Below are 14,525 nucleotides of genomic sequence, written 5' to 3'. Positions count from 1 at the left end.
TTTAACCAGGAGACCATTGTTGTTTGGTTTTGTACGTTACGTTAGTTACGTTTGTCATGTTTTTTTCGTTGATGTTTGTGACGTGTTTTCCGTAGTTGTTTCCGTGAGTGTTTAACTTAGTTTATGTACTTATTTTAAAACCAACCATGATGTTTTCCCTTACCTTTTCTAAGTGGTTTTCTTGCTTGAACCTAACTGGATGTTTGTGTGGCGTACAAATGACACGTGGAATGTCCGTGTAATGTCGTGGTATTTATATGCCTTGATGAGAAGTCTTTGTAATTTCTCGGTCAGCTATTAATTTTGGACAATAACTGCTGCTGTTTTAATTGAAAAGAGTAAAATGAAGATGAAAACTGTCATTGGGACGATTAAACGTGGAATGACTCGATGAAGCATCAGACGGACTGAACGGCAACAGACTGTTGCTACGTATAACAGAACGTTGCTACGTATAACAGACCGTTGCTACGTATAACAGCCCGTTGCTACGTATAACAGACCGTTGCTACGTATAACAGACCGTTGCTGTCTTTGCTTTGCGTTAGGGGTTTATTTCACGACACAACGAGCTAGCTGTACATTATCCCTTACTGATCGTGTTAACTTTGGCCACCCTACGCATAAAATAAACAATAAGGGATTTGTGTGTGAACATGTGAATAAATATTGAGTGGTTGTTCTCTTTCTCTGTGTGTGTGTGTGTGTGTGTGTGTGTGTGTGTGTGTGTGTGTGTGTGTGTGTGCGTGTGTGTGTGCGTGTGCGTGTGTGTGTGTGTGTGTGGGCATATCAATATTTTATTATATTGGTTACAGGAATGTTAATTAGCAGAGATGAAGGGATTCTGCTTGTTTTGGTGTCACACTAATACATGCACGCACATACACATTACACATTAACATGCATATATGCACTCACCCACACCCACACACACACACGCACACACAGTGAGCAGTGTTATATGTTTATTATGTAAATGTTGTGACTGAACATGTGTGTGTAATGATGTTAGTGTCAGTGAGAGTCAGGGAGGGAGGTGTTGTACTGATTTAAAGAACTAGATCAGGGCATTAACACACACACACACACACACGCACACACACACACACACACACTCACACATGGTCTCTGGCTACAGATGTGATATTGAATATTGATGCCTGTTTATAACTCTGTTCTAATGAGATCACTATGATTTCTCTTCATTTCTAATGAGAGCTCTGAACAGTGGGGGGGAGGGAATAACGGCTCATTATCTCTCTATTGATTAATTTATAACACCTATTTTCATATCTTTAAGACAAACTGTTTTCCTGGTTTCCACTGCTGGAGGTTGTTTTTCAAACAGTCTACTGATAGAGCTTTTTCATTTCATTTCCCAGTTGATGTAAGTGTTGCTTAAAGAGGCATAATCAAAAGTGTACCATACGTGTTTCATATTTTAGCGTTCAGGGTGTATAACAGTGTCTGTCCTGAGGGTCTGGGACAGTGACAAGAGGTCCAAAAGAATGATTTTATGTACAGTGTTTCACCATGTTACACATGCAACTCAAGATAAACTGAATAGTTCAGACTCATTTGCTTCATTTGAAACTAATATCAAACACTTCTTTCACCATTTCTATATGATTCATCTGAGATTGTGTTAAATGAAGATGGCCTCGTTACCAGTGTTTCAGAGCATAATGTATGATGTTCAAGTCACAGTGTTGGTAGAACAAGACAAAGCAGCAGAGTCCGCTTATTATCAGTGACTTTGGGCTTGTTTCTAAAGTGAAGTTGCTTAGTTGTGCTCCTGTCTCTCTCTCCTCTGTACCGGTCTAGTTGGTCCTGTTGAAGGACCTGTACACAACCCCGATCCCTCCCGATCGCTCACCGCCACCACTCAGAGGGTTGTTGCGAGACAAATCTTGGCAGGGTTGATGGAGTTTATCTAACAATGCCAGTGGGCGAAATCAGTCAAAAAGTAAGACAAAGACTGAAAAAAGAGAGTGGACTTAAAGATTGGATTGGCCCTCCAGTAGAGGACGATTCAAAGGCAGTTTGTCGTTTTTATAAGTGTGATATACGAGCACATCATGTTGATCTGGTGAAATGCAAACATTTAATTAAATGTTCAAATTCTTTAAGTTTACTTAACAAAAGCAAAATAGTTACAAGCTAAAAATGGATGCAAAAGTGAAAAGAAATGCATGCAATCCAAAATAAACTCATCCATATAGTATATGAAGTGATCCGGTGGCTGCCTCTCTCTCATATTGTGGTCTGTAAGGTTGCTGCTTTTGGGCTATTTTCTAGAGACTTGGTCGCTTCTTTCTCTCTCGAGATCTGGCACCACTGGTCTTCATCTGTGCTAGATGTTTTATGACGATGCACAGCGGCGCTTTGAGCTAAATGCTAACTTCAGCATGCTAACATGCTCACAATGACCATGCTAACAGGCCGATGTCAAGGCCTATTGAAGGAAGCCGGGTCACGCGTCATATCTCCATGGTACAACCAAGCCCCAAGGAACAGCGCCAGTCGTCAATCCCAACTTTCTTAGTGGCCAAACGGCGGTACTAAAACTTCCGTGTCCGTCACGTGATGCCATCGGGCCCAAGAATACTTTTTTAATTTTTTTTTTAGGTGAATCAACTTCCTAGTATGAACACTCTAATAGTCCTTATTCAAAAAAATAAGTTTTTAAAGTTGTAAAACGTACTAACAGCTGAATCCAGAGTTATTTCCCTTCCTCCGCTCATGTGAATGAGACCCGGACCGAGGCTGGAACACAAGCCGTGACAGCGTGACGTTGCGACCCCGTGACCGAGTCATGTGACCGAGTGGATGCTACTGCACATGTTCCATGTGCCCAAGATCCGGGTACTTTTCCAGGCGGAAGTCGAGCCATTTAGGCTTCATGGTCCACTGAGACACTCTCATAGGAATGAACTGGGCCCCGCCTCCAACGCTGGATCCAGTTCCCCTAATACATCCATGGGTACAACACATGCACTGTAAAATTTTGTCTGCACTCGCCCAAATTCAGCCAATCGCAACGCACGACCGCAGCTTCAGTTACACTGCGCCTGTGTAATACCTCAAGACCTGTGTCCGCCCATGTCCCAGCCTCCTTCCATAGGCCTTGACATCTGCCTGTTAACAGATCGATGTTTAGCAGGTGAATATTCACCATGCTAACATTTGCTTATAATCACTAAACATGGAGTTCAGCTGAGACTGATGGGAATGTTATTAGTTGTTTTTAGGTATCTGGTTCTAAACTGAATTATTGGACAAACTCACAACAGTTCCTACAGAGCATCCTGAGTGGTCTGAGTGTCGGCACCAAGTTTCAATCTAGCCCAAAGTTGTTGAGATATTTCAGCCCGTTAGCACGAAAATGTTTTTTAAATGTCATGATAATGCGCAAGGCGTTTAGTGTGCAATAAGTACACCTTTCTTGATTTCTGCGTCTTGTGTATGCCATGTATCCTGAACTAACTGTGATATAAACACATCCACGTATAAATGCTACAGTAAGAGTTAGTGACGTAGAATAAGAAGAGAGAAAGACCACCGATGGTGGGAGGGTCCAACAAACACAGGACTTTAACCAGGAGACCGTTGTTTGACACCATTGGTGATCACTGTTTGGTTTTGTACGTCACGTAAGTGACGTGACGTTTCTGACATGTTTTCTATAGTTGTTTACCAACCATGACGTTTTCCCTTACCCTAACTAAGTGGTTTTCTTGTCTGAACATAACTGCGAACGTTTGCGTGTCGTACACACGAAAAGCCTAAAATGCGTCCTGCTGCATGACACGCAGACTGTCCGTATAATGTTGTGGTATTTATACGCCTTCCTGTGAGACCAGGTTGGATATTTCAGTCCAGACATTGAGGTTTTGTCCCCATAGTGATCAGAATAGTCTTCATTTCCATCTGCTTCAGTGAGTTTCTAGTAGTGTTTAGTGTGTAGTGTGTAGTGTGTAGTGTATAGTCTCATCATGTTCCGGTCGGAGTCAGAGAGACGATCAGTTTTAGTTTGATGAGGTTTAAATGAGACGACAGCAACAAAGAGGCAGATAAAGACAGAAGCAGCATTAAATGATGTCATGAATAAAGCAGTGACGTTCCCCCGTTTCACTGCTTCAAAACACATTAAAATGGTTGTGTGTCAAAGCATATGTCTAATTAGTGTGTGTGTGTGTGTGTGTGTGTGTGTGTGTGTGTGTGTGTGTGTGTGTGTGTGTGTGTGTGTGTGTGTGCAGTGCTCCGGGCTAGCAGCGAAGGCTAATGTGCTGGAAAATGTGTCTCATCCAGGCCATGAAATAACGATGAGACTCTGTGACTTAATCATGTTGACACATAAAGCTTCCTCTTCATCCAGCCCCCCCTCCCTCTCTCTCCTTTCTTTCTCTCTTTCTTTTTCTTCTCTGATAAACAGAGACAGTGTCTGTCTTCTCCGGCTCTTTCCATTCATGCTGATAACTTCATTAGAATAATATTGTTAAGAAACACCAGAGCAGCGTTTTCTAAACTAAAAACTTCATGCAAACTCAAAGCTTCTAAAGTGATTAAAGACATGTAGAATGTAATCAAAGATCTGGTGAATAGCAGCATTTGTAAAGACTTTCATTATATCAAACCCACCTTTAATAGTGTTTATGGACGCCATCAGCCATTCACTGTCTTTGCCCTCTATAACTCCATCTCTGTGGAGTGGTTTTAATGGTACTGCTGGAGTCCGGCTGCATACAGGACACCATGCATGCTGTGTGTGATGTGATAAAGAGCTGCTGGTGTTTGTGTTGACTGTCTTTTTAGTTCAAACGATGTGCAGCTCAGTCTCACAGCAGTTCCTGAAATAGTCACTAAATTGAATCTGTCTGAACGTGTTCATAGACACACATTTCCTTCTGTGACGCTCAGCACGACTTTCAACAACGTATTTTTCGTGCGTTTTCCTACGAATGTCCAGCAACACGTGACACACATGTCAATTTACACTCCAATCTTTTCAAAATAAAACTCCTTAGTTAGGGTCAGTAAAAGATGGTGGTTTGGGTTAAAATAACTCCAGAAGTGCTGTGGTTTGCAACTGAAGTTCAGAAGTTACAAATAAATCAGCGTTGACTTCTTGCCTCACACGGGGCACCATCAGCGGTCTCCTGGTGACTGTCTGCTGTTGTTAGACCCACCCATCCACCCCGACCTCCTCCCTACACGCCGTTAACTGCTCTCTATACTTCCTGGTTCATGATTACGTGGATTACATACAGATTGATTTTGTGCTGACCATCACGAAAATGTGAAATTCATGTCAATGTACACAAATCAATACATTCAATTTTATGACTATTTGATAAACTGCTGAGCGACTGGGCCGGAATGTGACACAATGAATCCTCTGACGTCCTGTGTGGTTGCTCTTTAAACAGATCCACTAGCCACTTCCTGCCCCGGTGGTCCATGCACTTCATTTACTACAGAAATATTTATTACACCAGTTTCATTTTGAGAGATTCAGTCCACATACTTCTGTACATGTTCATCATTAGTGGATGTGACAAGTCTGAGGTTCAACCCCTCCTTGTTGAATTTCAAGATGCTGGACCCCCAAACTCCCCGCTCAGTGAACATGTGTGCCATCTGTAGATGTAATGATCTCTTTGTGTCTGTTCTCAGGTGGCTGTACATTTGAGGATTCATACAGCAGCTGTGGGTACAGTGTCTCTCTGGGAACCAATGGATTCACCTGGGAACAAGTGAATTCCTGGGAGAAACCCACCATGGACCCGGCCCTGCCCACTGGTACGATCCTACTCTCTGTCTTTCTCTGTGTTTATGCTCATTATTATTATTATTATTATTATTATTATTATTATTATTATTATTATTATTATTACTAATAATAATAATTATTATAGTCTTCTCTGATCTAGTGGTGTTTAATGATTCATATTCTAATAATAATCTATCTCTCATTAGCAATACTTTAACATTCTTCTGGAATCAGGACATCATATAGCAGGACAAATAAGTTTAGTTTAGTTTATTCCTCCACTGTTAGTTTTGATGTGCTGCATTGATGAGAGGCACTGATATCACTTTATGGTCCAGAACCCTGCAGATGGATGTTCCTGAGAGAAACTCGACTCTAACGCAACTCCTTTCTGACTCTAAACAGTCGCTATATGTTGGTGGAAATTGTTTTGATGTGTCGGGTGTCTCTGCAGGTTGATAGTGATGCACATACTGTATCTATATATACTGGGGAAAAAAAGTTCGGAAACTTGTGTTTGGTGGATTATTTCTCTGTTGTTACAATGCTAATGGTCATTGTATTTTACATCGTTGGAAAGACTGTTTATTGACCTTCGCAATGATGTCCAACTTGTAAGGATCATGCATTTGTGAGATGAGCAGCACAGCTGATTATTTGGGTAGCGCCCAAGAAAAATTTGCCAAAATGCTCTGCCAATGGTAAACAGTGTATTCTCCTGTTGGTGTTGACTATTGTTTTGAGTTGTTTAGTGGATTGGATGATTGAACTCTCTATCAGTAACAAGGAACAAACGAGACATATTGGATATTTTACACTTTATTCATTTAATACACCGTCAGGAGCCTCAGTAGAGGTGGAAGATCCATACGCAGCCACAACAGCCTGGCACCTCCTCCTCATGCTGGTCACCAACCTGGTCACACGTTGCTGTGGGATGGCGTTCCATTCCTCAACCAGGATTCGTTGCAGGTCAGCCAGCGTGGTTGTGTTGGTCACTCTAACACATACAGCACGCCCAAGCTGATCCTACAAGTGTTGAATTGGGTTGAGGTCTGGACTCTTGGCAGGCCGTTCCATTCTCTCTACTCCCACATTGTGGAGGTAGTCTGTGATAACCCTGGCTCTGTGGGGGGGAGCGTTGTTTCTTGGAGGATGAAGTTAGGTCCCAGATTGTGGAGATATGGGATCGCTGCAGAATCTCATCCCGATATCTCACTACATTGAGATGGCCTTCAATGATGACAAGCCTTGTTTTCCCAGTGAGAGAGATGCCCCCCATACCATGACACTGCCCCCACCAAAAGCTGTTACACCATCGGTGCAACAATCAGCATAGCATTCTCCGCGTCGTCTCCATACTTTGACCCTGCCATCCAACTTTGGCAGACAGAACCTGGACTCATCACTGAACATGACATTCCCCCACATGTTCGGGTTCCATTGTCTGTGTTGTCGACACCAGCGCAATGGGCCTGACGGTGAGGGGCAGTCATTGCAGGCTTCCTGGTAGCCTTATGAGAATACACTGTTTACCATTGGCAGAGCATTTTGGCAAATTATTCTTGGGCGCTACCCACATAATCAGCTGTGCTGCTCATCCCACAAATGAATGATCCTTAAAAGTTGGACATCGTTGTGAAGGTAAATAAACAGGCTTTCCAACGATGTAAAATACAATGACCATTAGTATTGTAACAACAGAGAAATAATCCACCAAACACAAGTTTCCGAACTTTCTTTTCCCAGTTTATATAGATATATAGACATACAGTATCTTTGAAGAGAAGCAGCTGATATTGTTCTCTATTTGAATCAGAAATGACTGAACACTTTATTGATAAAGTTGCAAACATTATATTCAAGTTTGAACATTTTAAATGCATTAGTAGTAGAGGTTAGCATGTTGACATGTCTCCTTCTGTTCATGTGAGTTGTCAGACTGATAGACATCGGTAGACAGATCGTGACCTCAGCTTGGTCGCTCTCTCCGCCTGTCAGACGCCAAATGGCAATCAGACACCCGTCGATCCATCTCTCCCTCTCTCTCTCTCGCCCACTCTCTCACTCTTTCACAGAGTGAGAGTGTCTCCTGTTCTTCCAGTCATTTCCCCCTCCTCCTCCTCCTTCTTCTTCTTATTTGACTGACATGAGAAACTCTTCTTCCAGTCCTCCTTATTTCTCTCTGTTTCTCTCTCAGACTGAATGTTAATAACGAACTCGTAGACGTAGACAGGAAATGGTCGAGTTGTGATTGTCAAAGATGAAGGAAGGATTGTTGGAACCAATTCTTCTTTCTCTCTAACCATCATGGTATTATTGATCTTTCACCCCTCCCTTCTTCCCTCTCTCTCCATCATATATTATCTCAGTCATGTCAATTATTGCCCTCATCCATCATCATCATCTCTTCCTGTCACTGTCTGAGAGCCACTCAGTACATCTGATAGGACTGAACGGCCGTGATCTCTCTGTGTATAGTATGTCTCATGTCAGTTATCCGTCTCATCTGTCGGTGCGGCCGCTGGTTGTCGGGGGCGATAGCCGTCACGTCCTTCTCAGCAAAGACGACGTATCGACTGCACGCTGCCCTGACCGCTATAGAAATCATAAGGCGGGACAGGAACAAATTGTCTGTCAGTGTCTGGTCTGTCTCTGGCTTTTACTCATTTCTGTCATGATGTTTAGTCTGCTGATGAACTCATACTTGACCTGGGATTGTTATATACAATATCAGCACCACGTTGCTTCAGTATAAAGTTATCACTGTCACTTAGAGCCTGCAGCTCTGCTGTTATAGTCGCTCATAAAAACCACAGAGAATAAAAACCAGTCAAAGCTCAGTTCAACTGTCTTTGATGGTATGAATGTGTTTCCCTTGTGATCTCCAGCTGTATGTTCCCTCTATAATGCCACCAGTTTGGCTCCAGCATGTCCATGTATGCAGGAGCTTCCAGACACAGTTATTATCATGTAATCATCCTCCTCGCCTCACCTCTGTAATATTGATGCGTCTGATCCGGTTGTCAGAGCGTGACCTGTCGACAGCTCGTAGATGGACTAGATTGGATTGACACCGTCGCTCTCTCTCTCCTCACTTCCATTTAGACACCGCTGTCATATTGTCCATAGTCCTGACAGTTTATAGATCTCAGAGTGAGGCATGATGGGATTGCAACGAGCGTTTTGTTAACTTCCTCTCTCATCATCTCTCTATTGACATGGAATAATGTAATCCTCACCCAACACTATTTATAGATGTGACAAGATTGGATGCATTTTTCTCTCTCTCATCATCTACATATAATATTAATAATACTAATACTACTACTACTACTAATAATAATAATAATAATAATAATAATAATAATAATAATAATAATAGGGCTGTCAATCGATTAAAATATTTAATCACGATTAATCGACAAATTCATCTCACATTTTTAAAGGGAGATTTGTCAAGTAATTAATAAGTAATAGTAATTAATACTCTTATCAACATGGGAGTGGACAAATATGCTGCTTTATGCAAATGTATGTATATATATATATCATTGTAAATCAATAAACAACACAAAACAATGACAGATATTGTCCAGAAACCCTCACAGGTACTACATTTAGCATAAAACAATATGCTCCAATCATAACATGGCAAACTGCAGCCCAACAGGCAACAACAGCTGTCAGTGTGTCAGTGTGCTGACTTGACTATGACTTGCCCCAAACTGCATGTGATTATCATAAAGTGGGCATGTCTGTAAAGGGGAGACTCGTGGGTACCCATAGAACCCATTTACATTCACTGATCTGGAGGTCAGAGGTCAAGGGACCCCTTTGAAAATGGACATGACAGTTTTTCCTCGCCAACATTTAGTGTAAGTTTGGAGCGTTATTTAACCTCCTTTGTGACCAGCTAGTATGACATGATTGGTACTGATGGATTCATCATGTTTATAGTTTACTATAATACAAGTAGTAGTAGTAGTAGTAGTAGTAGTAGTACCATGGTTGGTACCGGTGGATTCATCAGGTTCTATAGTTTACTATGATACCAGTAGTAGTAGTAGTAGTAGTAGTAGTAGTAGTAGTAGTAGTAGTAGTCTGACATGGTTGGTATCGGTGGATTCATCAGGTTTTATAGTTTACGATGATAGCAGGATCTTCACTCCCACTACAACCTAAAAATCACATATTCTAATACTTTCAAAAGACAACATGTAAACTGAGCCTAAAGAAAATGTAGGAAATGGATTAAGATGAATTCATGCTGACACCGTGGATATTTCGTTTACCATATTATTTCATACTCAAACGTCGGCTGAATGAGACATCACACATGAAAGCATGAGAGTGGATGTTGGATCAACACGCCATGATGATGTGAAACAGAAAACTGATCAGAGAGAGAGAGGGAAGTTAGAGGGAGGAGAGAGAAATGTAATAATACATGAAAAATCACCATGTGTGCAATTCAGCATCATCAGCTCATCAAAGCCTAATCAAAGAAAAGTGTGTGTGTGTGTGTGTGTGTGTGTGTGTGTGTGTGTGTGTGTGTGTGTGTGCGTGTGTTTGTGTGTGTGTGTGTGTGTGTGTGTGTGTGTGTGTGTGTGTGCATGTGTGTGTGTGTTTGTGTGTGTGTGTGTGTGTGTGTGTGTGTGTGTGTGTGTGTGTGTGCGTGTGTGTGTGTGTGTGTGTGTCTCAAACAGAAAGAGAGACAGCCTATCCCACGCACACATTAAAAAACAAATTCAAACTATGTGATGGACACTGAGTAAAAAAATAAATCGATGTTCTTCCATTAAAAAAGACAGAGATATAAGAACAGACAAGACGAGACGAGACGGAGTGAGTCTGAAGAATGCAGACGGAGTTTCAGTGAGATAATGTTTGACAGAAGACGGAGAGATGGCCGATACTCACAAAGAGAGACTTCATACAGTCATGTAAATGGAAAAAGACACAAAGGAGGCAGAGAGACGAGCATCCAGAGAGATAGAGGAGGAGACAGAAATCATCTAATGGAGACAAGGACAGAGACAATGACTCTGACTTACTTTAGTTTCTCTAAAAGGCAGTCTCCTGGACAGACAACTGAAGATAGGTAATATGTGAACTGTTAGTTTTAGTGTTGGTGAAGGTTATTATTATCTAGAGCAACCTGCCAACCCTCCACATTTTACCATTTCCCTCTCCCGGTTTCCTCCCGGGGTCACAATTCTCCCGTATTTCTCTCGATTTATAGCAAATTTTCGCACTTTTTTTTTCCTTTTCGTTATCTCAACCTGTTTCTGGAGCTGAACAATGCCTACCGTGGCTCCAGAGTGCCATCATTTTGGTTGCATATGCGACCAAAAATCTATCCTGTAAACATTTTCATTGGGCGCACCGATGAAGGCCGACAGTTGCGTCGCCTCACGTCCCCTTCGTCCCCTTCGTCTTGGCCAAAAAGTTGCACTTGAACACACCACAAAGACGACAGCTGATGGCCAGTTAACACGTACGTTCTGCGCCAGGCGGTAGTCTGTATTCATCAGTCAAACAGGTGAACAGGAAGAGCGACGACGGCGGATATACAAGCTGTTGTTATGATACGTACATGAAACAAAGCGGCGCCTGTTGACATTTTTCACACCACTCTGAGGGTGTTATCATATTAGGTCTGATTGGTTTTTACCGTACCTGAGTACCATTGCCCCCCCTCCCCCCTCCCTCCGCTCAGTTTTCACATTAGTAAAGTTGTTCCGTACCTGAGTACACTCACGCTATCACCCACGTGCATTTGTTTATGTAGAGATCAGCTGTTCTAGAGGCAGAACATCGTAAAACACTTCATTCAAACTGGACAGAAACTAAATAAAACTCATCAACACCATCGTCGTTAGTCTTTCCAACAATCACCAAAGAACTCTGAATATCTGACAACACCTGAGCCAGCGTGCAGACCCTTTACAGCCCTGTATGATGGGACTGGAGGTCACACTGTGATAAACGGCTCGGTGCCTACATGTATCAGTGACTGCTACGCTGGAAATATAACCCAAACGCAAGCAGAGACTTCAGCTGTATTCAAAATAGCACTCACAGCGTCTCACTGGCCAGTTTATTCAGGGACATTACCATATTCCTATAGAGAGCTGCAGGGATGACGTATTATCATCTCCCTGGTTCCCTCCACTAACAGGAAGTGATCATCTCCCTGGTTCCCTCCACTAACAGGAAGTGATCATCTCCCTGGTTCCCTCCACTAACAGGAAGTGATCATCTCCCTGGTCTCCCATATGTATACAGATATCGGAGGAGACCTTTCACAACTGTTGTCTGACTGCTAACGTTATTCAGTTAATTAGCGGTCCACTTCCGTGTTTTGGTACAGTCGGCTTTCACACCTGATGCAAACCATACCTGAGTACACATGAACTGTACCTGAGTACACATGAACCATACAGTGTACACATGAACCGTACCCGAGTCCACATGAACCGTACCCGAGTACACATGAACAGTACATATGAACCGTACCCGAGTACACATGAACAGTACACATGAACCGTACCCGAGTACACATGAACCGTACACATGAACCGTACCCGAGTACACATGAACAGTACACATGAACCGTACCCGAGTACACATGAACCGTACACATTTGTGTCCTCTTCACTTTACTCGTCTGCTTGTTTTCCTCACTTCTGTTTCTCTTCTCCTACACTGATTGGTTTAAGCTGAACAGCCAATCAGAGTGATTTCTGTCACTGACGGGCTCCGCCGCCGATTCAACGTGCTGAATCGGCTGAAAATCCTCAGACATGGGCAGACTAGAGCCGACGGTGAGGGACACACAGAGAAAACTAGACAGACGCTCACCGACAGCCGACTGTCATTAAACATGAAAACATGAACAAACAGAGCAGGTGGTCAGATTCACATGTAGCACAGGAAATAATCCTATTAGTGTTTTTATTATTAGTCAAATAGCATTTTAGTCTTGTTGTTGTAACATTGCTGCTGTAACACAGTGAAGTCCAGCAAGTCTGAGATGTTTTACTGCTCCACATAGAAAATAAGTACAGGAGGAGGAGATGAAGGGATGAAGGGATGAAGGACTCAGATGGACCGAACCTCAACTCTCTCACAGAGGCGTACATCTCTGTTTATCACCTCACACACCGTGTGTGCGTGTGTTCTCTTGTACTTTGTGTACTGTCTCTTTGTGTACTGTCTCTTTGTGAATTGTCTCTTTGTGAACTGTCTTCTACATCATATATTTATTTGTCTTTGTGAATGTTTGATTTCAGATGTTGTGGAAAGAGGCAGCGTTCAGAAGCAGTAAAACTCCTCTTGTCTCTTACATGTCTCTGAGCTTTTGAAGTCAGAATAACAGAAACGTGTTCAGCAGTGACGGGGAATCTCTTTCTGGAGTGAAGGAAGATTTAATGATCCCTGAAGGGAAACTGAGCTGTTGCTGCAGCTGAGACAAGACAGAATATGAAAAGAGATTATATGGAGAATAATTACAAGAGAGGAAAACACTGTATTAAAAATAACACACTCATCAGGTTTACAGGTAAAGGGTGTGAAATGAACTATCAGGTGTGTTGGCCCCACATACGTATACAGATAATGTCCAGTAGTCCATAACATAATCACACATGCTGATGGAAGACATGGAATGAGGCCCAGACGTGCTGATGTTTGTGAATATTCACATGCTAATAAAATCATAGATGTAGATGGGATAGCATTTAATCAGAAAGGCCAAATTTCCATTCATAAACGTATCCAGACAGCAAGTCCTCTACATACTAACCAATAGAGAGCTACATGATGAGTCCTAAAACCCAGAACTGAGTCAGCATGATGTCACTTCCTGTTAGTGGAGGGAACCAGAGAGATGATCACTTCCTGTTAGTGGAGGGAACCAGGGAGATGATGACTTCCTGTTAGTGGAGGGAACCAGAGAGATGATCACTTCCTGTTAGTGGAGGGAACCAGGGAGATGATCACTTCCTGTTAGTGGAGGGAACCAGAGAGATGATCACTTCCTGTTAGTGGAGGGAACCAGAGAGGTGATCACTTCCTGTTAGTGGAGGGAACCAGGGAGATGATCACTTCCTGTTAGTGGAGGGATCCAGAGAGATGATCACTTCCTGTTAGTGGAGGGATCCAGAGAGATGATCACTTCCTGTTAGTGGAGGGAACCAGAGAGATGGTCACTTCCTGTTAGTGGAGGGAACCAGAGAGATGATCACTTCCTGTTAGTGGAGGGAACCAGAGAGATGATCACTTCCTGTTAGTGGAGGGAACCAGGGAGATGATCACTTCCTGTTAGTGGAGGGAACCAGGGAGATGATCACTTCCTGTTAGTGGAGGGAACCAGGGAGATGATCACTTCCTGTTAGTGGAGGGAACCAGGGAGATGATAATACGTCATCCCTGCAGCTCTCTATAGGAATATGGTAATGTCCCTGAATAAACTGGCCAGTGAGACGCTGTGAGTGCTATTTTGAATACAGCTGAAGTCTCTGCTTGCGTTTGGGTTATATTTCCAGCGTAGCAGTCACTGATACATGTAGGCACCGAGCCGTTTATCACAGTGTGACCTCCAGTCCCATCATACAGGGCTGTAAAGGGTCTGCACGCTGGCTCAGGTGTTGTCAGTTATTCCGGCTGATTGGACCTACGCTCTGGTTGAAGTGAGGCACGAATATTTACGAACAAAGTTGTCCTGCCAGCTGGAGAGAGACGCCCA

General features: G+C 42.8%; 1 protein-coding gene across 11 annotated transcripts in view; it reads left to right on the top strand.

Moving 5' to 3' along the window:
- The window catches only part of ptprt (protein tyrosine phosphatase receptor type T), a 389,841-nt gene that overhangs the window by 60,494 nt on the left and 314,822 nt on the right, over window positions 1–14,525 (top strand). For all 11 annotated transcript variants that reach the window (XM_074649699.1, XM_074649700.1, XM_074649697.1 and 8 more), the window contains exon 2: window positions 5,677–5,802. In XM_074649699.1, the coding sequence (XP_074505800.1) occupies window positions 5,677–5,802 (126 nt within the window). The remainder of the gene's footprint in view (window positions 1–5,676; window positions 5,803–14,525) is intronic.

This window comes from Sebastes fasciatus, chromosome 1 (assembly GCF_043250625.1).
Source record: "Sebastes fasciatus isolate fSebFas1 chromosome 1, fSebFas1.pri, whole genome shotgun sequence".
Lineage (NCBI taxonomy): Eukaryota > Metazoa > Chordata > Actinopteri > Perciformes > Sebastidae > Sebastes > Sebastes fasciatus.
This window is presented reverse-complemented; position numbering and strand designations above follow the sequence as displayed.